The 22,803-nt window shown below is 45.0% G+C and overlaps 3 protein-coding genes across 10 annotated transcripts in view; all 3 read right to left on the bottom strand.

The window, feature by feature from the left end:
• Window positions 1–1,107: 1,107 nt before the first annotated feature.
• On the bottom strand, window positions 1,108–7,226 carry LOC135094897 (ankyrin repeat domain-containing protein 6-like). The gene is made up of 12 exons (XM_063995389.1): window positions 7,080–7,226; window positions 6,456–6,651; window positions 6,210–6,308; window positions 5,732–5,994; window positions 4,914–5,534; window positions 4,579–4,692; window positions 4,128–4,232; window positions 3,364–3,480; window positions 3,043–3,147; window positions 2,408–2,551; window positions 2,124–2,255; window positions 1,108–1,483 (listed from the first exon to the last, which is right to left on the bottom strand). The coding sequence occupies exons 1-12, from the start codon at window positions 7,110–7,112 to the stop codon at window positions 1,316–1,318; spliced, it is 2,097 nt and encodes a 698-aa protein (XP_063851459.1). The 5' UTR covers window positions 7,113–7,226; the 3' UTR covers window positions 1,108–1,315.
• A 732-nt stretch (window positions 7,227–7,958) lies between these two features.
• On the bottom strand, window positions 7,959–20,025 carry LOC135094894 (nucleolar protein dao-5-like). 2 transcript variants are annotated; one of them, XM_063995377.1, is made up of 11 exons: window positions 19,619–20,025; window positions 13,812–16,356; window positions 13,222–13,368; window positions 12,444–12,578; window positions 11,926–12,087; window positions 11,314–11,498; window positions 10,879–11,015; window positions 10,040–10,184; window positions 9,496–9,708; window positions 9,063–9,242; window positions 7,959–8,303 (listed from the first exon to the last, which is right to left on the bottom strand). In XM_063995377.1, the coding sequence occupies exons 1-11, from the start codon at window positions 19,886–19,888 to the stop codon at window positions 8,193–8,195; spliced, it is 4,230 nt and encodes a 1,409-aa protein (XP_063851447.1). In that variant the 5' UTR covers window positions 19,889–20,025; the 3' UTR covers window positions 7,959–8,192. The 2 variants fall into 2 exon arrangements, with proteins under 2 accessions (XP_063851447.1, XP_063851448.1); XM_063995378.1 differs by having other exon boundaries at window positions 13,222–13,365.
• A 137-nt stretch (window positions 20,026–20,162) lies between these two features.
• LOC135094898 (mothers against decapentaplegic homolog 4-like) overlaps window positions 20,163–22,803 on the bottom strand; it is a 27,958-nt gene continuing 25,317 nt past the window's right edge. For all 7 annotated transcript variants that reach the window (XM_063995396.1, XM_063995397.1, XM_063995395.1 and 4 more), the window contains one exon: window positions 20,163–22,803. This exon is cut by the window's right edge and continues 3,360 nt beyond it. The gene's annotated coding sequence lies outside the window, so the exon portion shown is untranslated.

Raw genomic sequence — 22,803 nt, 5'->3', positions numbered from 1 at the left:
CATATTCTGATCTTCCACACAGACTTACTCGGGAGGGCAACACACACACACACACACACACACACACACACACTGCAACGCCATGATTCTGTACTGGCAAAAAATTGACATATAATTAAATATCAAGTTTATTATTTCAAAAGAAAGTTCACAATTATAGTAACAGTAATACGACATAAATAGTAAATAAAATATGTACAGCACAACTTCTATACATATATATCTTTCTATATCTTCCAAATATGATAAACAAGCCTACATAACATCTATATTCGCCTCACCCCAACACGCACGAGCCAGGCAGAGAGGAAAGTCTAATTCAACAACAACAACAACAACAACAACAACAATACTATCCTAACAAGGAAGAAGAAAGGAAGAAGAATGGAAGAGATGTAGGAAAGGAAGTGACACGTCTGCGCGACCTGACTGTTTTATCATTAAGACGACAAGACAACAGTACACAGGCGTGCAAGTGAGTGTACAGTCCAGCAGGCAGGCAGTCAGGAGCAGTGAGAGGTCAGAGGTCACCTGCTCCCTCACCTCTACCTGCTCGCGCTAATTTAAATCGCTCCCAGGAACAAATTCGAATGGAGCAAAATTTTAAAGCTTTGGCAAAATCACTCCCACCGTAGAAACTGCTCCAGGGAAGAATCACCAGCGGGAGTCAGCGTCTGTAAGAAGTTGCACTGACATCGCTATTATTTTGTTGTCTGTGGGATATGCTAAGATTGAAATGCACTGGCAGACTCCAAGGGTTAATGTACGCTTCCCACTCCCCTACGTAATACGAATCCTCGCTTCCCCCACTCTCCACCGCTCACCCCCTAATGTACTCGTAAATGTTCGTTTCCCCACTTTCCTCCCCGCTCGCGTAAACCAGCTGATAACATACCCAGTTAACTAACCAAGCACAACTTAACTAAATACGCAGTTATTTGCTCGTTACTGTATATGAGTATGTAACGTTACTTATTTATTTATTTATTTATTTATTTTTCATGCGACATAGATGGTTAAGTTCACGGTCATTCAGCACATAAACCACAACTCTGGTAAGTTTGCAGCATTACCGTGAACAGTGTTGTGCGCCAATGACAAGTGCTGTGTGATTGGCAGATTTATTGTTGTAGATGTGACAAAGTAATTTACGAGACTACTGCTTACATCTGTAAACTAATTCTATAAAGAAGAAATCTAGTTAGAAATTGATCGTTTGAGTTTGTCCTAATAATAATAATAACAACAACAACAACAACAACAACTGTATTACTATCTCCACAATAAAAGGAATTATGCTCTCTCTCTCTCTCTCTCAGGCGTCGGAGGAGGACGGGGCGCGGGTGAGGGAAGCCACAGCCCTTTTCTTCACCGCCTCCATTCTTCCCCTCAGCTCCGCCACCTCCTCCTGCAGCGCCGCTACCAACTGGGCCGCCCTCTCCCGCTCCTCCCGCAGCTCTCTCTCGCACTCTCCCAACTGCCGCTGTTTGAGAGAGAGAGAGAGAGAGAGAGAGAGAGAGAGAGAGAGAGAGAGAGAGAGAGAGAGAGAGAGAGATTATAAAGGAAAAAAAATGCATAAAAGGAACAGAGAAGAATAAAGAAAATAGGAAAGAGGAAGAGAGAAAAACGATGATGATGTTAATAATAATAATAATAATAATAACAATAATAATAATAATAATAATAATAATAATAATAATGATGATGATGATGATAATGATGATAATAATAACAATAATAATAATAATAATAATAATAATAATAATAATAATAATAATAAAGGGAGAAAAAAAAACTTGAGAATTCGGCTAATCATCTGCGTGGCCTTGAAAAATAATCATAGTGAAGCTGCACGGATTTTTAAGTTTTTTTTTTTTTTTTTTTTCCGTTCTAACGACTCATTAACAAGATTTCCACATTATTAAGGGGAGAAACACTCATGGGAAAGAAAGACGAGGAGGTAATGATAACTACTACTACAACTACTACTGTCTACTACTACTACTTTTTTTTTTTTTTATGTAGGAAGGACACTGGCCAAGGGCAACAAAAATCTAATAAAAAAAAAAATGCCCACTACTATTACTACTACTACTACTACTACTACTACTACTACCGCCTACCTTATAAGCGTTAGCCAGCCTGTCAGCCTCAGCCAGTCTGTCCTGCGTGGCTTGCAACTTGGCCGAGAGCGCGGCAGCCTCCTCCCTGCTCTTCTCAGCCTGCAGCATCGCCTCCCGCAGCTTTCTCTGTTCCTGCGGGAGAGAGAGAGAGAGAGAGAGAGAGAGAGAGAGAGAGAGAGAGAGAGAGAGAGAGAGGGTTAGTTTGATGAAAATGAGAAATGTGTTTAAAGTTTTGTAATATGACACTCTCTCTCTCTCTCTCTCTCTCTCTCTCTCTCTCACACCGGCGCCGTGGCAGGGGTAGGCTGGGGGCTTGGCCGGGGGACGGGGGAGGGGGCGCGGGTTGCCTCCAGCTGTCTGCGCAGGGCAAGGATGGCCTGCCGGTGAAGGGCGTCCTGTTCACTCAGTCTGTTCGCCCGCGCCTGCAGCTGTAGGAGTGGAAGTAGTAGTAATAGTAGTAATTGTAGTTGTAGTAGTAGTTGTACTGCAGTAGTAGTAGTAGTACTACTACTACTAGTACTACTTCAGTAGTAGTAGTAGTAGTATGTAGTAGTAGTAGTAGTAGTAGTAGTAGTAGTAGTAGCAGTAGTAGTAGTAGTAGTAGTTGTTGTTGTTGTTGTTGAAGTGGTAGTAATAGTAATAGCAACAGTACTAGTAGACATTAGCAGTAATAGTACTAGTAATAGTAGTAGTAGTAGTAGTGGCAGTGGTAGTGGTAGTATTTGTTGTTGTTCCTGTTATAGATACAACAACAACAATAACAACAACAACAACAATAATAATAACAACTATCATTATCTTACGCTTCTTTCTCCTACTTCAACAGCACTACAATCACTACTACTACTACTACTACTACTACTACTACTACTATTATTACTACTACTACTACTACTACTACTACTACCATCAGACTTACTTGTGCAAATGCTTCGGGTTTTGGAGCAGCGGACAGACTCAATTTCAATCTGTCCACCTCGCCTCTCAGCAGTGTCTCGCTTCTCTCTCTGTCTCTCGCCTCAGCCTGGCAGAATAAACGAAAGGATGTTATCTCTCTCTCTCTCTCTCTCTCTCTCTCTCTCTCTCTCTCTCGTAAAAAAAATGTGTCTGCACAACATTTTTCATCTTTCTTTTGTATCTAATCGTAAAATTTTAATAGATCTAATGTATTTACTCTCTCTCTCTCTCTCTCTCTCTCTCTCTCTCTCTCTCTCTCTCTCTCTCTCTCTCTCTCTCTCACCATCATGGCCGCGTTGCTCTCCTCAGCCAGCGTCAATCTCTTCGTCAGCTCCGCCACGGTCTTCTGGTTTAGCCCCTCCTGACTCCTAAGACCATCAATTTTCCGCTGCTGCGTCTCCTGTGGAAATATTTAAAGCCTTCCAACGCCTTTCCCGGGTACCTCAGATTACCTCTACTCTTTGGCGAGGCTCCAGATGGATGTTATTGCGGTTTTCAAGAGTTTTCGTGGTTCCAGTGGATGTTATTGGGGTTTTCAAGAGTTTTCGTGGTTCCAGTGGATGTTATTGCGGTTTTCAAGAGTTTTCGTGGTTCTAATGGATGTTATTGGGGTTTTCAAGAGTTTTCGTGGTTCTAATGGATGTTATTGGGGTTTTCAAGAGTTTTCGTGGTTCCAGTGGATGTTATTGGGGTTTTCAAGAATTTTCATGGTTCTAGAGATGGCTTGCGATAGTCTACTGGAGTTACTGGGGTTTTCAAGGAACAATATAATGGTTTTGATTATAGTTTAACATAGAATTCTACCTTTAACAACCTGTAGTGGGAGTTATGGTTTTCAACGGTGTTTTCATAATTCTAGTGACAGTTTAACAGGCAATCTACACTACCAATGATAAATCACCTCTAAGGCCTTTGAAAGACAGTCGTGGTGAGGAATCAAAATGTTTCAAAACTCTCTCTCTCTCTCTCTCTCTCTCTCTCTCTCTCTCTCTCTCTCTCTCTCTCTCTCTCTCTCTCTCTCTCTCTCTCTCTCTCTCTCTCTCTCACCTGTGTGGCTAGGGCGCGCCTCCCCGTGTCCTCTAGCAAGAAATTGAGATGGTGCACCTCCTCCCGCAGTGCCGCTACCTCCTCCACGCTGGCCGCCTCCCGACCCTGGCGCAATTAGTAATAACAATAATAATAATAATAATAATAATAATAATAATAATAATAATAATAATAACTTAACCAATTTACTTTACAGCCCCATTCATCCTAATCACCTTTATAATTTACTTCAGCTTTTATTACTTGTACATAACGTATATCCTAACTACCTATATTCTAATTACCTGTATATGTGACCTGTATCCTATATCTAGTTGTGATTACTTATATATTACCAGTATCCTAATTCCTTGTAAGTTATCTGTGTCCTACTCATGTGTTACCTGTCTCGTAATTATCTGTATATGTGTCACCTGTATCCTAATTACCTGTATCCCACCTGTGTCCTTACCTCACTCTGTAGGATCCCCGTGAGCCTCTCCACCTCCTTCCTGAGCTGAGCAAGGGAGGTCTGGTCAGCTGTTGTCCTCTGCCGCGCCTGTGCCTCCTGCTCCTCCAGCTGCGCCTGTCAGGGAAGGATACAGGGCATGGGAAAAGTAGTAATGATAGAAGAGGAAAAAGAAAAAGGTGATCTAGAAGACGAGGAAGAAAAAAATAGAAAAAAAATGGAAGAATAGGATGAAGAATAGAAGAGAAAGAAGAGGAGGAGGAGGAGAATAATAATCTGCACCACTACCACCACCACCACCACCACCAACACCAACAAACAAACAGACACACACTCACAATCCTTCTCCTGTAGTCTTGATTCTGCTGAGTCAGGAGCGTGAGTGCTGACCGCGGCTCCTCCCCCTCTAGCTGCAGCTGCTGACGCTCCTGCTGACTCTCCACCCATGCTGACGTGCTCCGCTGGCTATGCTGACGCGATAAGGACCCATGCTGACTTGAATTCCAACTTGCTGACTCAGGCTGACTATAAACACGAGTCACGGCCTTGTGCTGATTCTGCTGACTTGAATCCCAACTTGGTGACTCCTGCTGACGAGACACAATCTGCTGTTGACTCTTCTGACTTGAGAGGGAGCCACGCTGACTCGAATCCCTGCTTGGTGACTCTGGGTAACTGTGAACATGAGACACAACTTGGTGCTGACTGGGTGCTGGCAACCCGTGCTGACTTTTAGGCCGTGGTGGATAGTTCTGCTGATTCTGCTGCTGCTGACCCAATGCTGACAGGTCCTGACTTTTGGCGCGGGTTACTGGGGCGTGGTGGCTGCGCTGACTTCCTCTCCAGGGTGATGAGTGGTGCTGACTCTCGGGCTGATTGTACACCCAAGCTGAGGGGCCCGGCTGACTGTGCTGACGGTGGTGTGCCGACTGCTGACTCTGCTCTTTCTCCTGTGCTTGCTGGAAAGAGAGAGAGAGAGAGAGAGAGAGAGAGAGAGAGAGAGAGAGAGAGAGAGAGAGAGAGAGAGAGAGAGAGAGAGAGAGAGAGAGAGAGAGGTTTTTAATCATGGTATTTATGTATGTTGCACCTCTCTCTCTCTCTCTCTCTCTCTCTCTCTCTCTCTCTCTCTCTCTCTCTCTCTCTCTCTCTCTCTCACCTTTAAAAAGCCCAACATGTTCTTATGACCCTTCCTCTTGGCCACGAAGTATGGTGACCTATCATTGTGGTCAGTCTGGGTCACGGAGACGCCTGCGACCTCCACCAGCCAGCGCACAGTCTCCAGTGACCCAGAGGCCGCAGCGAAGTGCAGGGCGTTAGCATGACCTCCGTCCAGGGCGTGAAGGTCACAGCCGAGGGTATGCAAGGTCACGAGCGCCTCCTGCTGACCTCTTAACGCAGCCCAGTGCACCGCTGTTCGACCTGGCATGGGTGGATGAGTGGATGGTTGGGTTGGTTTAAGTTGGCATGAACAGGTTAGCTTCCACTACACCCTGCCGAGCTATTACAATGACGAGCACCCTTGGAAGCCACAACAACACAGACACTACACCCAGCTGAACAATTAGAATGACAAAAACTGCCAAAGCCACGATAATGACAGATTGATGTTTATTGTCGTATAAGAGTAAATTTACCTTTGTCATCCGTGCCATCCAGAGGAGCCCCCGCAGCCGCCAGCAGTCTGAGGGCCTCCACGTGGCCACCTTCCGCCGCCAGGTGCATCGCCTGCCCTCCTGCAGTAGTGACAGGAGGGAATGGGTTTAGTTAAGTGAGGTTAGGTGGGGTTGTGTGTTCCTCTGTCTCTCAACATGAATGACAACAATTATATATCCTCTCTCTCTCTCTCTCTCTCTCTCTCTCTCTCTGCATCCCCAGCCTACCGTCATCCCTGGTCATGCCGCTGGGGGCGTGCAGGTCAGCACCAGCCTGCAGCAGTCCCGTGATGGCGTCCGCGTGACCTGCCGCCGCTGCCACGTGAAGGGGCAGGCGTCCCTCGGGTCCCGGCAAGTGGTGACTCGCCCCGCCCCGCAGCGCCGCCCGTACCCCCGCCCCATCCCCCGCCTGCGCGCATGACACCTGCGGGAGGGATGGGTGGGGAGGGTATTGTGTGTAGGGAGTGAGTGGTGATAGTGAACGAGTGAGTGAGTAGTTGAACAAGTAAAATGTATTTGTTGAAGTACTTATATCTCTCTTCATAAGTATATAAATGATGAGTACATCAATAACTGACCGGTTGACTGACTAACTGAATCAGTCAATCAATAAGTGATTGATAATATACTAGATTTGTAACTACTACTACTACTATTAACACCACCACCACCACTACTACTACTACAATTACTACCAATATACTACCACCACCACCACCACCACAACAACAACAACAACAACAACAACTACCATTCCTAATACGCTTTCCAGGCATTCCACCCTCCTCTTTTTCCTCCTCCTTCAATCATTACCCTTCCCTCCTCTTCCTCCTCCTCACACACCACACTCACCAGCCTTCTGTCAGCATCACTGTAGGGCGCCATCACCACCACGCACCACCACACACACACACACACACACCACCGCTAACTAAGAGGAGGAGAGGAGGAAGAGAGGAGTTAGATAAGGATGATAAGATTGTGTATGCGTGTGTATGAAATGAAATAATCTCTTTATCTTTATTTTTTCTAAGTAATCTCTCTCTGGTATTTTCTCACAGCTAATTCTTCTTCTTCTTCTTCATTATTATTATTAGTATTACTTTTATAAAGGTCAAATTAGAGCAACATTTTCTTATATTTCTCTTTCCGTGAGTAAAAAAAAAAAAAAAAAAAAAATAAATAAATAAAAGACAGTTTATTTTCATTTTATTTTCTTAGCAAGTGACATGAGAAACACACACACACACACACATACACACACACACACACACACACAGATAACGTCTAATACTTATCTGTGTGTGATTGCCTTACTAACACACCTACTACAGGGGCACCAGTATGAAACTACTACTACTACTACTACTACACACACACACATACGCACACACACACAACAAATACTTAACAAAAAACACCTCTTCTCTACATAATCAGAACAAGTGAATCAATGTCACACACTTTTGTTTCCCATGCTTGTTGTTCTGAACCACTTAATTCGAAGCTTCATTTGAAAGGTTCAGTGGTTTACTCATTTTTTTTTTACATTTACCTTTCTTTCCCTTGGTTTTCCTTTTCTTCCATTCCTTTTCTTCTTTCTTAACAGTGACTCTTCCATTTGCTTCTGCTTCCTTCCCTCCTTCGTTGGTTTTCTTCTTTCTTCCTTGTTTCTTTGTCCCTTTTTCTTTCTTAGGTTTCTTGTAATTGCCTTTTTGTAGAGTTTTGACATTCTCTCTCTCTCTCTCTCTCTCTCTCTCTCTCTCTCTCTCTCTCTCTCTCTCTCTCTCTAAAAATTCACTTATATTAAGCTATACAAGACTTGAAAACACCCCCCCCTCTCTCTCTCTCTCTCTCTCTCTCTCTCTCTTTCTCTACAAATTCCTCTAAACTCAAATATACAATACTAAAACAGCACTACCCCCCTCCCTCTCCCCCTTCCCTACGTTCTCCCTCCCTCTGCCCTCACTGCGCCAACTGTTCCGCCTTGGCCACGACCTCCTCAATGCCGCCCATCATGTAGAAGGCCGCCTCAGGAAGGTTGTCATGCTTCCCCTCCAGAATCTCCTCGAAGCTCTGTGTGGGGGAGAGAGGAGGTGGGGTGAAAAAATCTTTATCACCTTAAAAATTTGCTGAGGTTAGGGTGAAAAATCTTTATCACCCCAAAATTTGCTGAAGTTGGGGTGAAAAATCTTTATCATCCTAAACTTACCCTAAAAATTTGCTGAAGTAGGGGTGAAAAATCTTTATCACCCCAAAATTTGCTGAAGTTGGGGTGAAAAATCTTTATCATCCTAAACTTACCCTAAAAATTTGCTGAAGTAGGGGTGAAAAATCTTTATCACCCCAAAAATTTGCCGAAGTAGGGGTGAAAAATCTTTATCACCCTAAAACTCACCCTAAAAATTCTCCATCACTCTAATACTTACCCTAAATACCTCCCTTCACCCTAACATCCTTCCCTTACTTTAGAAACTTCACTATCACCCAAACACTCACCCTATAAACTCCCCATCACCCTAAAACTAATCTAAAAAACACTTCACCCTAAAAACTCACCCTAACATTCCTTCCTTACTCTGAAAAATGTTCACCTTAAAATTCATCACCATCTTCCTACAACTCATCCTAACAACATCACCCTAAACACCCTAAAAACACCCACCACCACCTTTAAACATCCAGCATCACCCTAAAACACCCTAAAAACACTACCATCACCCTACAAGCATCCACCATCACCTAAAACACCCTAAAAACACTATCACCATTCCAAAACACCCTGAAAACACCTATTATCACCCTAATCACCCCACCAGCACACCCTAGACTCACCCTGATAGTGTCCTCTAGTGAGACAAACTTTCCCTGGTAGCCGGTGAAGACCTCTGCCACCTGGAAGGGCTGCGACATGAACTTCTGTACCTTCCTTGCTCGGGACACTGTCAGCTTGTCCTCCTCAGACAGTTCATCCATGCCCAGGATGGCGATGATGTCCTGCAGTGATTTGTAGTCCTGCAGGGTGGTGGGAGAGAGGAGGGGTGGTGATTAGAGGTTGATTAGAGGTATATATGCATAAGAACACAAGGGAAGCTGCAACAAGTCATCAGGCCTACATGTGGCAGTCCCTGATTAGGTGTGTTGCATGGTTGGGTGGTATGGTGTAGCATGGTCAGATTAAGATGGTAGAACTGTAAGCAATGGCCAGGAAATACACCCAAAATGCATCATCATAGCCCTACACACACACACACACACACACACACACCTGTAGGATCTTCTGGACCCCTCTGGCTATGGAGTAGTGGCGTGGACCAATCACATTAGGGTCCAGAATGCGAGAGGTGGAGTCCAAGGGGTCAACTGCGGGGTAGATTCCTAACTCAGCAATGCCTCGGGACAACACTGTGGTGGCGTCAAGATGTGCAAAAGTGGTGGCAGGAGCGGGATCAGTGAGGTCGTCAGCTGGCACGTAGATAGCCTACGGGGAGAGAAAAAGAGAAAGAGAGGATGTGAATGAGTGATTGAGGTCTTTAGCTGGTGCACAGATAGGCTAGGGAGAGGAGTGGTGTGTGAGTGTGAGTGAATAAACAGACTGAACAAGAGAGAGAGTGAGTGAATGAATAGGTAAACAAATAGAGAGAAGAGAAAGGGAGGGTATAAGAGCGAATCAGAGGAAAAACTTGAGAGAAAGAATGTGTTTGAGAGAGAGAGTGCATGTCTGTCTCTCTCTCTCTCTCTCTCTCTCTCTCTCTCTCTCTCCTTTTATCTCTCTATTTGTCAGTGTCTCCATCCCTCCCTCTCCCTCTCACCTGGACAGAAGTAATGGAGCCCTTGGTGGTGGTGGTGATCCTCTCCTGCATACTACCCATGTCGGTGGCCAGAGTTGGCTGGTACCCCACGGCTGAGGGGATGCGACCAAGCAGGGCAGACACCTCAGACCCTGCCTGTGTGAACCTGCGAGGAGAAACAAGGGGATGTGAGGAAGAAGTGAGGGGTGTGAGGGGAATACAAGGCTGAAGTGAGGGGATGTAAAGGGAAAGTGAGGGGAAAATGAGGGGGACGTGAGAGAGAGAGAGAGAGAGAGAGAGAGAGAGAGAGAGAGAGAGAGAGAGAGAGAGAGAGAGAGAGAGAGAGAGAGAGAGAGAGAGAGAGAGAGAGAGAGAGAGAGAGAGAGAGAGAGAGAGAGAGAGAGAGAGAGAGAGCTGGGATACAGAATATAATGGAAAAGAATGAATTTGAGGGAAAAGTTTGATTCTTCAGTTCCTTCTTTCATTCCTTCATCTCTTTTAACCTTCTCTTCCTTCCCCTCCTTCTATTACACCCTCTTGCCTTCCATTTTCTCCCATTCCTACCTGTCTTCCTCCCTTTTAACCTTCTCTTCCTTCCCTTTCCTTCTTTCACAGCCTCTTTCTCTTCTCTTCCCTTCAATTCCTACGTTCTTTCATCACTTAACTTTTTCTTCCCTTCATCCCTCCCTTCATTCTATCACAGCCTTCCTCTTGCCTTCTCTGCATCCCTTCCTTCTATCACTGCCTTCTCCTCTTCCCTTTCATTCAATTTATACCTTCCTTCATTACATTATAACCTCTTCCTTCCCTTGCCCATTCTGTACCACCACCACAGTCACCTCTCCAGCCACCCATCTCACCTGAAGATGTTATCAACAAAGAACAACACATCCTGGCCCTCTTGATCCCTGAAGTACTCTGCGACAGTCAGCCCCGTCAGTGCCACACGCGCCCTGGCACCTGGGGGCTCGTTCATCTGTCCGTACACCAGTGCCACCTGTTGATGGATAGATGGATGGATAGGTTTTTTTTGTTGGTTATATAGATGTAGATAAATAGATTGACAGATAAAGACAGATAGATAGATAGATGGACAGATAGACAGATAAAAGATAAACAGATACATGGATAAACAGATATTTACTGATCACTAAAATACATACTCCCAACATCTAACCCCTCACCTTACCCTCTCTCTGCCTGCCTCCATGCCTCTCACCCCATCACCCTGCCCTACACCCTATCACCCACTCCCTATCTTCCTACCCTCACTTCCCCTCACCCTCTCCCCTCACCTTGGAAGAATCATCGTTAAGGGAAATGACGCCAGACTCGATCATCTCGTGGTACAAGTCATTCCCCTCTCTTGTCCTCTCGCCAACACCAGCAAACACCGAGTACCCACCGTGAGCCTTCGCCACGTTGTTAATCAGCTCCATGATAAGCACTGTCTTGCCCACACCAGCGCCGCCAAACAGACCTGTGTGTGTGGGGTGTGGGTTAGTGTGGCTTGTGTGTGGATGGGGTTGTGGGTGGTAAGGTGACACAAGGTGGGTGGGTGAGGTTGTGTGGTGTGGGTTAAGGGTGGGTTGGGTGTGGGTTGTGAGAAGATACAGTGTTCATAGGAATACTTAAATTATTAATAAATAATCTTGAAAACCACAATAACTCCCAATGTAGCCCGTTGAACTATCACTGGAACCATGAAAACACCCTTGGAAACCCCAATCAGTGCAGCCTGTCATGAGAACCATGAATATGTCTTGAAACACCAGACACACCACACCACACCAACACTGCTACACCTTCACCAAACACCTAAAAAACACCTGAAAACATTAAAAAACACCGCAAACACCACAAAACACACACGCACACACACATGCATTGGTACACAAGACACTCACCAATCTTGCCGCCCTTGGAGTACGGAGCCAGCATGTCCACTACCTTAATGCCAGTGACCAGAATCTGTTGCTCCACACTCATCTCCACAAATGGGGGAGCCTCTGCGTGGATGGCAGACTTGCTGGTGGAGGCAATGGGTCCCCTCTCGTCTATTGGTTCCCCTGTGGTTGTGACGTTAGGTTAGGTTTGGTTGTAGTGTTAGGTTAGATTAGGTTAGTTAAATCTCTCTCTCTCTCTCTCTCTCTCTCTCTCTCTCTCTCTCTCTCTCTCTCTCTCATGTGTAAGGTTTTGTTATTTGATTGTGTGAATCTTTCTTTTTCTTTCTTTCAGTCAAATCAGTTATCTATATAAGCCTCTCTCTCTCTCTCTCTCTCTCTCTCTCTCTCTCTCTCTCTCACACACACACACACTAACTAGACCATATGATAAAAAAAAAAGCAATATCAATACTTTCTCTCTCTCTCTCTCCCCACCCCCACTCACTCCCCCCCAACACATCCCACCACCAGCACCTTACCAATAACATTCATAATCCTGCCGAGGGTGGCAGCCCCCACTGGTATGGAGATGGGGCTGCCTGTGTCTCTCACCACATGCCCCCTCACCAGCCCCTCTGTGCCGTCCATGGCGATGGTGCGCACTGTGTTGCCGCCTGAGGGGAGAGTGAGGGGAGAGTGTGATTGGGGAAAGTGAAGGAGGTGAAGGGGAGAGAGAAAAAGGTGATTGTAAGTAAAGGGAAAAGTCATGGGAGATTGAGGGAAAAGTGAGTCATGGAACAGTGAAGGGGAATTGAAGGAAAGAATGCATGTTGTGATGGGGAAGTGAGGGGAGAGTGATAGGAAGATTGCAGAGGAATTGAAGGAAAGATACGAGGGTTTGATGGGAAAGTAAGGGTTGAGTGGAGAGATAGAAAGAGGGACAGTGAAGGGAAGTGAGGGGATGATTAGAGGGGGAAATGAGGGGTAAAGGTGAGAGAAAAAGAAAGAGCTAAATTTACAGGGAAATTAATAGAAAAAGATAAAAAAAAAAAAAAAAATACAGGAAGACAAGGCAAAAAGAAAACATCAAAACAGAGAAAAGTTAAACTTACAAGGAAATGAAATGGAAAACAAAACACCAAAACAAAAAAAGAAAAAAAAATACAGGAAAACAAGAAAAAAAGAAAATGACCAAAATAAAGAGAAAAAAATACAAAAAATATAAAAAAATGCAGGGAATTAAAGGAAAAACAACAAAATATAAACATTCCAGGAAAAAACATCAAGAAAACACAGCAAAAATCATAACAGTCTGACCTAAATGCTGTGCCACCTCCAGCACCAGTCTAGGCTGCCTTTGCTCCACCTCAAGGGCGCTGAGGATGGACGGCAGCTCGCCCTGGAAGGCCACGTCCACCACGGCGCCGATGACTGCCACCACCCGCCCTGCCCCGCTGGTTCCTGCTGGAGTGGGGAACGTTAGGAGGTGGGGGAATGTGGGAGGGGCACAATCTAAAGGGAAAGAGAAGATGGGTGAGAGGGGACATGGGAAAAGTGATGGATAAGGGAAGGATGGGAGAAGTAATGAGAAATGGAAGAGAAAGGAATGCAAGGATTAGGAAGGAAAAGGAAAGATGAGAGCCAAGAAAAGGAAAGGAAATAATACACAGTATAGGAACACACTTATAGAAAGTTAAGAGAGAAAAGGAAACCAGAAGAGGAAGAATAAAAGGGTGACATGATGAAAGGTGGGTGATTGAAGAGAAGAGAAATAAGAGAAAAAAAGAATTAGATTCAGGCAAGAGATGAGCCAAATGAAGGAATGATAAAGGTGGAAGAAGGAGGAAAAGAGGGCCAGAGAAAGTGATAAAAGTTATAGATGTTGTAAAAAGAAAATCCACACCAACCTTCCTCAGTCTGTGTGGTGAGTGGGGAGTCAGCAGCAACGGCCGCTGCTGCTGAGGCCGCCGCCGAGTCCTGGGCCGCTGCCGCCTCCTGGCTCGCTGTGGCTTCCTGGGCCTCACCGCTGGTGTCTGCTGCTGCAATGACATCGGGGGCTGCCTTCTTACCACCTGCGGCCTCTGGCACACTTTCCTTTGTGGCTGTTGCTTCCGATTCTGCAGCTGCAGGCTTAGCCTTTGCCACAGCAGGCTCTGCTTCAGGCTTTGCAGCTGTAGGTTCAGGCTTTGCAACTGCAGGTTCAGGCTTTGCAGCTGCAGGTTCTGCCTTGGCAGCTGCAGGTTCAGGTTTGGCAGCTGCAGGTTCAGCCTTGACAGCTGCAGGTTCAGCCCTGGCAGCTGCAGGTTCAGGCTTTGCAGCTGCAGGTTCTGCCTTGGCAGCTGCAGGCTCAGGCTTTGCAGCTGCAGGTTCTGCCTTGGCAGCTGCAGGTTCAGGCTTTGCAGCTGCAGGCTCTGCCTTGGCAGCTGCAGGCTCTGCCTTGGCAGCTGCAGGTTCAGTCTTGGCAGCTGCAGGTTCAGGCTTTGCAGCTGCAGGCTCTGCCTTGGCAGCTGCAGGTTCAGCCTTGGCAGCTGCAGGCTCAGGCTTTGCAGCTGCAGGCTCTGCCTTGGCAGCTGCAGGTTCAGGCTTTGCAGCTGCAGGCTCTGCCTTGGCAGCTGCAGGCTCTGCCTTGGCAGCTGCAGGCTCTGCCTTGGCAGCTGCAGGTTCAGGCTTTGCAGCTGCAGGCTCTGCCTTGGCAGCTGCAGGCTCTGCCTTGGCAGCTGCAGGTTCAGGCTTTGCAGCTGCAGGCTCTGCCTTGGCAGCTGCAGGCTCAGGCTTGGCAGCTGCAGGTTCAGCCTTGGCAGCTGCAGGTTCAGGCTTTGCAGCTGCAGGTTCAGCCTTGGCAGCTGCAGGCTCTGCCTTGGCAGCTGCAGGTTTAGCCTTGGCAGCTGCAGGCTCTGCCTTGGCAGCTGCAGGCTCTGCCTTGGCAGCTGCAGGCTCTGCCTTGGCAGCTGCAGGTTCAGGCTTTGCAGCTGCAGGCTCTGCCTTGGCAGCTGCAGGCTCAGGCTTGGCAGCTGCAGGTTCAGCCTTGGCAGCTGCAGGTTCAGCCTTGGCAGCTGCAGGTTCAGGCTTTGCAGCTGCAGGCTCTGCCTTGGCAGCTGCAGGCTCAGGCTTGGCAGCTGCAGGTTCAGCCTTGGCAGCTGCAGGTTCAGGCTTTGCAGCTGCAGGTTCAGCCTTGGCAGCTGCAGGCTCTGCCTTGGCAGCTGCAGGTTTAGCCTTGGCAGCTGCAGGCTCTGCCTTGGCAGCTGCAGGCTCTGCCTTGGCAGCTGCAGGTTCAGTCTTGGCAGCTGCAGGTTCAGTCTTGGCAGCTGCAGGCTCTGCCTTGGCAGCTGCAGGTTCAGCCTTGGCAGCTGCAGGTTCAGCCTTGGCAGCTGCAGGTTCAGCCTTGGCAGCTGCAGGCTCTGCCTTGGCAGCTGCAGGCTCAGGCTTTGCAGCTGCAGGCTCTGCCTTGGCAGCTGCAGGCTCTGCCTTGGCAGCTGCAGGTTCAGCCTTGGCAGCTGCAGGCTCTGCCTTGGCAGCTGCAGGTTCAGTCTTGGCAGCTGCAGGCTCAGGCTTTGCAGCTGCAGGCTCTGCCTTGGCAGCTGCAGGCTCTGCCTTGGCAGCTGCAGGTTCAGCCTTGGCAGCTGCAGGTTCAGTCTTGGCAGCTGCAGGCTCAGGTTTTTTAGCTGCAGGCTCTGGTTTTGCAGCTGCAGGCTCTGCCTTGGCAGCTGCAGGTTCAGACTTAGCTGCAGGCGCAGGTTTAGCAGCTATGGGTTGAGGTTTTGCAGATGCAGGGTCTGGCTTTGCAGTTGTGGGTTCAGGCTTTGCAGCTGTAGGTTCAGACTTAGCAGCTGCAGGCGCAGGTTTTGCAGCTGTGGGTCCAGGCTTTGCAGCTGCAGGTTCTGGCTTTGTAGCTGCAAGTTCAGGCTTTGCAACAGCGGGTTTGATCTTTGCAGCTGCAGGGTCTGAAGCAGGTTTCTTGGCTGCTGTGGTCTGCGGGGCAGCTTTCTTCTGGGCTGGCGGAGCATGTTTGGCGGGTGCGGGCTTGGGCGCGGCTTGCTTGGGGGAGGGTGTCTTCCTGGCCAGCGGGGGCTTGGCGGCGGCGCCGCCAGGCTGGCGGTGCGGCATGTGCGGCACCGGGCCATCTTTGTCTGAGGTGGAGGACCCGGCAGCCTCCTTGGTGGGCTTGAGCAACTCAGGCTGCTGCTTCAGGATGTCCTTGAGGGTGCCGCCTTGCTGCCCCGCCACAGGCTTGTCCCAGGACTCCTTCCATCCCGCCACCTTGGCTGCTGCGCGCTTCACCTCGGCAGAGGCCACGGGGCGCCCCAGGTGGTCACGGCCTGGCTGGTCATCCTTGTCTCGCGCCGCGGCCGAAGTGTGCACATCGCGCCAGGCCCTGCAGGAGGGTGGCAGGGAGGCCGACCGCGCCACCGCCCCGCTTCGACGCCACGCCACAACCAGGGCGCGCCCATGATTCTGCAAGGAAAAAAGGGAGGTGGATTATTCTGAAACGCTTTGTATACTTCAAAGGCCAAGTATGATCTTCCGAGTTTCCACATGTATTTTCCACACTGACGAAGTGGAATTCTTATAAAACTTTCCCTAGTCATGAAATCATCACTGAAAACACCAGAGATAGAAATACGGGCTTACCACTCATGGAAACCTCTAACAATATTCTAAACAGCTTAATGCGACTAACAAAAATCAAGATAACAATAAGACGCGCAAACATTCCAGAATACAATGCCTTCTGAACCTAGCACAATAAGCCTACACACGCTTTCTCCCCACCTAGTCCTCCAAAACCACTAGATTCCCTTCACGCCCAGTTCCCGCCCGGTGAAAGAGTGTAACGACCTACATAGCGACGCCCTTGCCCGTCCCCAATCCTGTGCCGTCCTGCCATACAAGGAGTGGTCTGTTGCGGGGTAGGGCGAAGTGGTGGTGGGGTGGTGGTGGTGGTGGTAGTAGTAGTAAAAGAAGAAAATATGGAAATGTGAAGAAAAAAATAAATAACAAATGGAAATGAAACAAGGAAACAAGAACAATTGAGGAGGAGAAACACAAACTAAAGGAAATAAATACACGAAAAAGGGAAAAAAAAAGATAAATAAATAAGCAGTAGAAAAATAAATCATGGAGGAAAAAAAAAGGAAACAAACTAAATAAAAGACGAAATACACAAAAATAGAAAGAAAAAAGCAGCATAAAAATAAATCACGGAAAGGAAGAAGAAAACAAGAAACAAAATGGAAAGGAGGAGGAGGAGGAGGAGGAGGAGGAGGCGGAGGAGGAGGTGAAGGACAGGTGGAGCGAATTACATTTCAACTGGTATGCCTGAGAACACACACACACACACACACACATTGATTAGTTTTTGGATCCGTGACAAGTACTTAAGGTATCCTATCTTGACTCTCTCTCTCTCTCTCTCTCTCTCTCTCCTGCCAAGTCACGGAAAATAAAATAGAACATATTTTTACCTTAACGAGAGAGAGAGAGAGAGAGAGAGAGAGAGAGAGAGAGAGAGAGAGAGAGAGAGAGAGAGAGAGAGAGAGAGAGAAAGCGTAGTATAGACTGTCATTTGACTTACATAAGCGAGTAACGTCCTTTGGGGTCATTGGGTACCAGAGTTATTTCCGCCAGGCAGCAACAGGGAGGGGGGGAGGGAGGGAGGGAGAGAGGGAGGGGGAGAGAGAGAGAGGGAGAGAGAGAGAGAGAGAGAGAGAGAGAGAGAGAGAGAGAGAGAGAGAGAGAGAGAGAGAGAGAGAGAGAGAGAGAGAGAGAGAGAGAGAGAGAGAGAGAGAGAGAGTTTAATCAATAGTCTCTTTGCATTTCCTTCCCCTTTAAGAATTTCGTGTCCTTTAATAAAATAATGCACTAAGTAAAGTTTATTTATATGATGCTCTCTCTGGCAGCTTGTACTCTCTCTCTCTCTCTCTCTCTTGCGTATTCATCACAAAGAAAGTGTTTTTATTGTCATTTCGTATCTTATCTTAGAGAGAGAGAGAGAGAGAGAGAGAGAGAGAGAGAGAGAGAGAGAGAGAGAGAGAGAGAGAGAGAGAGAGAATTTTCGCTTTAACTGCTGCTAACTGGTAGATATTTTGTTACATAATCTCTCTCTCTCTCTCTCTCTCTCTCTCTCTCTCTCTCTCTCTCTCTCTCTGAAGAAACTAGCCCTCAAACACTGGTAAATGGAATGGAATATACTCAGTAATAAGGTTGTTGGTGCTATAAATTATGATACAAAGGATACGGAAACAGAAATAGGTACGGTTTTATACAAGGACCACCACGTGCAGGTCTGATGGCTTCCTGCAGCTTCCTTTACGTTCTTATGAATTTAGATTTAAGAAACACCGGTAGGAATTAGTAATGAAACTGAATAGCAGATGGAATGGGGAAAGTTTTATGAAGGGAGTGCAACGTGTAGGTCTGATGGCTTCTTGCACCTTCCGTGTTCTTCCGTTACTGCTTGTGAAAGTCGGTAATAAGGAAGAAATTATGTGATTTTGTTAGTGTACCATAAGACATGATATGGATGAAGAAAGGTGTAAATGAAGAGTTATTAGATATAGATAAATATATGGAGAGATAGATAGATAAATAAATAATGTTAGGTTAATCAGATGGATGGGTGACATGAATAAAAATCTTCTAATTAGTACTAAAAGAAAAAAATCGTATATAAGGATATTAATTAGATATAGCGAATGAGTGATTCAATGGTTTTATGAGTGAATGAGGTCAATGAATTAGTAAAATGGATGAAAAACATATAATTGGGGCTTGTATTAGTAGATGAGTGAATGAGTGAAGATGAGTAGACGAGTAAATGCATCCATAACGAGTGATGAGGGAAGGAGTGAGTTCAGTGAAATGTGAGTAATACTGAATGAGTAAAGAGAAGTAAGGCAGTTTGGATAAGACTTTTCAATACGAAGGAAAAGTAGAACAGTGAATGCATCTGATGGTTAAAAGAAAAGGATGAAAAAAAAAAAAAAAAACAGAAGGAAGAAAAGGTGCATAGTGAGGGAGAACGAAAGAAAGGGGAAAGGTGAGGGAAAGAAAAAATAATAAAAAAAATAAATAAAAAGATGAAAGGAATTACGAAGTTGATAAAAGACAACAAAAAGGAAAGGAATGAGAGCGAATGAAGAAAGCAAGACAAAAGAAAGAAAAGGAAAGGAAAGGAAGATAGGAACAAAGGAAGGAAGGCAGCGAAGTAATAGAAGGAACGAAATTAGGAGATAAGAACGAAGGAAGGCTGAGAAATAAAGGAAGGAAGGAAGGAAAGCAAAACAGAGCAGAGCAAGAGAAAGGAGTAGGAAAGGGGAAACGATAAGGCGGTGTCTGTGTTGGCGTGTACGAGAGAGGTGAGTGGGTCCCTTGAGTGGCCTTGCCGAAAAAGAAAGGGTGATTCATGCGTTATATAACCCTTCCTTCACCACCCTAGCAACATTACAGGTAGGCAAACCCTTTAACTCCAACACCCGTACCTAAACCCCTACTAACATTATCATTTAGTCAAGATTTTTAAAGATTAGAAACCCACACCAACCAAAACAGCATCCTTTTCATTCATTCATTTACAAACACCCATTTCTGCTTAACCTAACCACGTCAGGCACTGAAACTTAGCGCTGACCATAGCTAAACCATCCTTCATTTCTCCCGCACCACTGTCACTACTAGGAGAAGCTGCGTTTAAGGTAAAAATGGGAAAATAACTAACCTGTATCACTCCCGGAGCTCTGATCATGCTGGCGCCGCGGACTGAACTGAGGGAGTCTTGCGGTACGATATGTTTTCCTGAGCTCGCTCTCGCACTCTTCCTCCTCCTCTTCCCTAGGCGTACAGTCCGCAGAAAAGGCCCAATGGTGTTTCTCTTGTGTGAGGGTCTTCTTTTTAACATTGTGGTTTTATTTGGTGTGGTAATAGTAAGGTCTCTCTCTCTCTCTCTCTCTCTCTCTCTCTCTCTCTCTCTCTCTCTCGTACTGTACATCTATTTGTTCCTCTTTCCAAATCTTAATCTCTTTTTCATTTTCTATTTTACATAATATTAAACTTTTCCTCTCATTATGAAGATAAGGACATGGTCAATGTTGATGTATTCTCTCTCTCTCTCTCTCTCTCTCTCTCTGAAAATAGGGATATTGTCAATGTTGATGTACTTCCCATCTTCCCTCTCTCTCTACACTTGATAAATTATTTTTGCACAATCTCTCTCTCTCTCTCTCTCTCTCTCTCGGGGGGGGGGGGATTAAGAAAGGTCACAGTATAATGCCTGGACACATGTATGTATGCATGTATGTATGGCACGCTGATGTACACAAAGAGACAAACTAATCATACAGCCTCGACACACACACGCACGCACACACACGCCCCGTGGACCCCTCGACTCCCGTGAAGAATAATTTGACGCATACGACGCCTTTCTGATGTACGATTTTTTTTTTTTTTTGAGCGTCAATTTTACGACGGACACTAAACTGCTTGTCTGTTTATTTAATTCCTATTTTTATTTATTACCACTATCATTATATTACTTTAACGATTTGTATTTGTTTAAAAGCACAACGTATATATATTTTTTATTTGTTGGTGGTGAGATTATGATTACTTTTTCCTTTTCTAATATATTTTTTTTTCTTGTATTTCCATATTTAGTTACTTCTTCCTCTAGAGTAGCTTTCTGGTTTTTTCCCCTCTTAATCTACATGAAGATTCAGTTAATATAATGCTTACTGTATGGTGTATGTAGCTAAATTCCCTGACTTTCCTAGAATATGTAAAATTTGTCACACTTTCCAGCCTTGGGATATTTAACATGCGTTACATCCTATCTTTTCATAGTCAATGAAAAAAAATTAGGCCAACATAATGCCCATGCGTGGATAAACTACATTTTCTTAATCTATGTATGGCAAAAATTTGAAACAATACACTGACTGCGACTGTCGTACATCAAGATGATAGAAAATAGTTAAATTAGAAACAACAATAGCAATAAAGATAATAATAATAAATAATAACAATAAAATTACAAATGAACATATAAGCAAATAACAAATGATTTAATTAATTCCGTAACATGTAAAACTCAGGTCTCGTAATGCCCGAGGTAGCGATGCACAGCCACCTAATGCCCAGACACATCAACACACTAACATGACCTGTGTGTCGACAGTGATGCAACTCTAAATTGACTCAACACAACTTGACTCCAAAGTGACTCAACATAACTCAAATTAACTGAACTAAAGATATAAATTAAGTGTGCAAGTTGAACGAGCACAACTTATGACTTCATGTTGACTCAATGTAACTCAAGTTGTCCAAATTAAAGAGATAAATTAAATGTGCAAACTGAATCAACAGACTCCAAATCGACTCACTTTAACTCAAAATGCCCAAATTAATGACATAACATGTAAGTGCAAATCGACACAACTTGGAACCGAACTGACGCACCTCGTGTCAAATCAATGCAACTTAGGAACTTAAATTTACCCGATGCAATTTAAATGCCCAAACTGATGCAACTTAAATGTCCAGACTGATGCAACTTGTCCAACTTCACCTGATATAAGTCAACACTTTCCCTATGGTTTGGTATGGTCTTCCCCTGTTCGCTAATCATTCTAAGATCTTTCACCTTGCTCCACAGCCATCTCTAAGCATTATACTGGCTAAAAACTGCTAAATCTATTCCTTTCATTCCCTTTTTTTCCTTTCTTGTAAATACTTAATACGATCTCGTTGTTTCTGGTGCCGTGAGGTGTTGCATATCATAGTGAGAGTTAAATGCCCAAAGTGATGCAACTTAAAGTGTCTACGCTGAACTGACTCAACGTAACATGAAAACTCTCCAAACTGACCCGACAATCTGAAACGTCCAAATCAACGCAACACGGGTGCCTGTACTGACTCAATGCGACACAAGTAACTCTGCAAACTGACCCAACATAAACTTGAATGCCCAAACTGACACAACTTGAGCCGTCCACACTACCTACACAATTCCACTCCTACACACACACACACACACACATACACACTTCCCTTCAATCATCTACAATACTTTAAAATGCATATCTTTGTACTAGACTCATCAGCAATTCTGTAACTTGAATAACAAAACTAGTCTTCATTTTCTTCCTTCCTGCATGTGTTTATTTACTTATTTACGTTTTTATTTATTACAATATCCTAAAACACATACTTTTGTACTCATCTCTTCGACAATCCTGTGGCTTAGATGTGACAAAGCTAGCCTCCTATTCTTCTTTTCTTTGTGTGTTTATTCATTTGTTTACTCTCTTTTTTGTACTGTACAGTCTCTTGAACAATTCTGTAGCTTAGAGAGAACAAATTTAGCCTCCTAATTTCCCTTTCTGTTTATCTTTATTTTCATTATTATTATTCCAAGTAAGGGGTTCTGGACAGGGGCAATAAAACTGATAAAAAAAAAAGATAAATAAATAAATCTATATCTATCTATATTCTGAGCTAGCAACTCCAGATGAGGTGGCCAAAGTAAAAAAAAAAAATAATAAATAAATAAATAAATAGTAATAATATATAAAATAAATAGATAAATATAGATAAAATTAAATAAATGGAAGAATAAAACAAAAAAATAAAAAGACCCACTTAAGGTATCAGTTCCTAAAGAAAAACTGAAAAGAAAAATTAAAAGTCCTGATTACATCTTAAAGTGTGTGTGTGTGTGTGTGTGTGTGTGTGTGTGTGTGTGTGTGTGTGTGTGTGTGTGTGTGTGTGTGTGTGTGTGTGTGTGTGTGTGTGTGTGTGTGTGTGTGTGTGTGTGTGTGTCCAAGTAGCTCCCTATTGGGCATAAATACTGACTAAGGCTGATCATGTTTGTGGAAAAAAGTTCAGCATTATGTTCAGCAT

Source organism: Scylla paramamosain, chromosome 47, assembly GCF_035594125.1.
Source record: "Scylla paramamosain isolate STU-SP2022 chromosome 47, ASM3559412v1, whole genome shotgun sequence".
Classification (NCBI taxonomy): domain Eukaryota; kingdom Metazoa; phylum Arthropoda; class Malacostraca; order Decapoda; family Portunidae; genus Scylla; species Scylla paramamosain.
The sequence above is the reverse complement of the archived record's forward strand: the minus strand, read 5'-3'. Positions and strand labels throughout refer to the sequence as shown.

Bases quoted from the DNA above. Each gene is read 5' to 3' on its own strand.
- LOC135094897 (XM_063995389.1), bottom strand. From the start codon at position 7,112: ATGGCGCCCTACAGTGATGCTGACAGAAGGCTG. The intron at 3,481-4,127 runs GTGAGAGAGAGA...ATATTTCCACAG, and splicing joins GGCGCGCCCTAGCCACACAG to GAGACGCAGCAGCGGAAAAT. The intron at 2,552-3,042 runs GTAAGTCTGATG...CCACTCCTACAG, and splicing joins AACCCGAAGCATTTGCACAA to CTGCAGGCGCGGGCGAACAG.
- LOC135094894 (XM_063995377.1), bottom strand. From the start codon at position 19,888: ATGTACAGTACGAGAGAGAGAGAGAGAGAGAGAGAGAGAGAGAGAGAG. The intron at 12,088-12,443 runs GTAAGGTGCTGG...TCACAACCACAG, and splicing joins CAGGATTATGAATGTTATTG to GGGAACCAATAGACGAGAGG. The intron at 11,499-11,925 runs GTGAGTGTCTTG...CCACACACACAG, and splicing joins CTCCAAGGGCGGCAAGATTG to GTCTGTTTGGCGGCGCTGGT.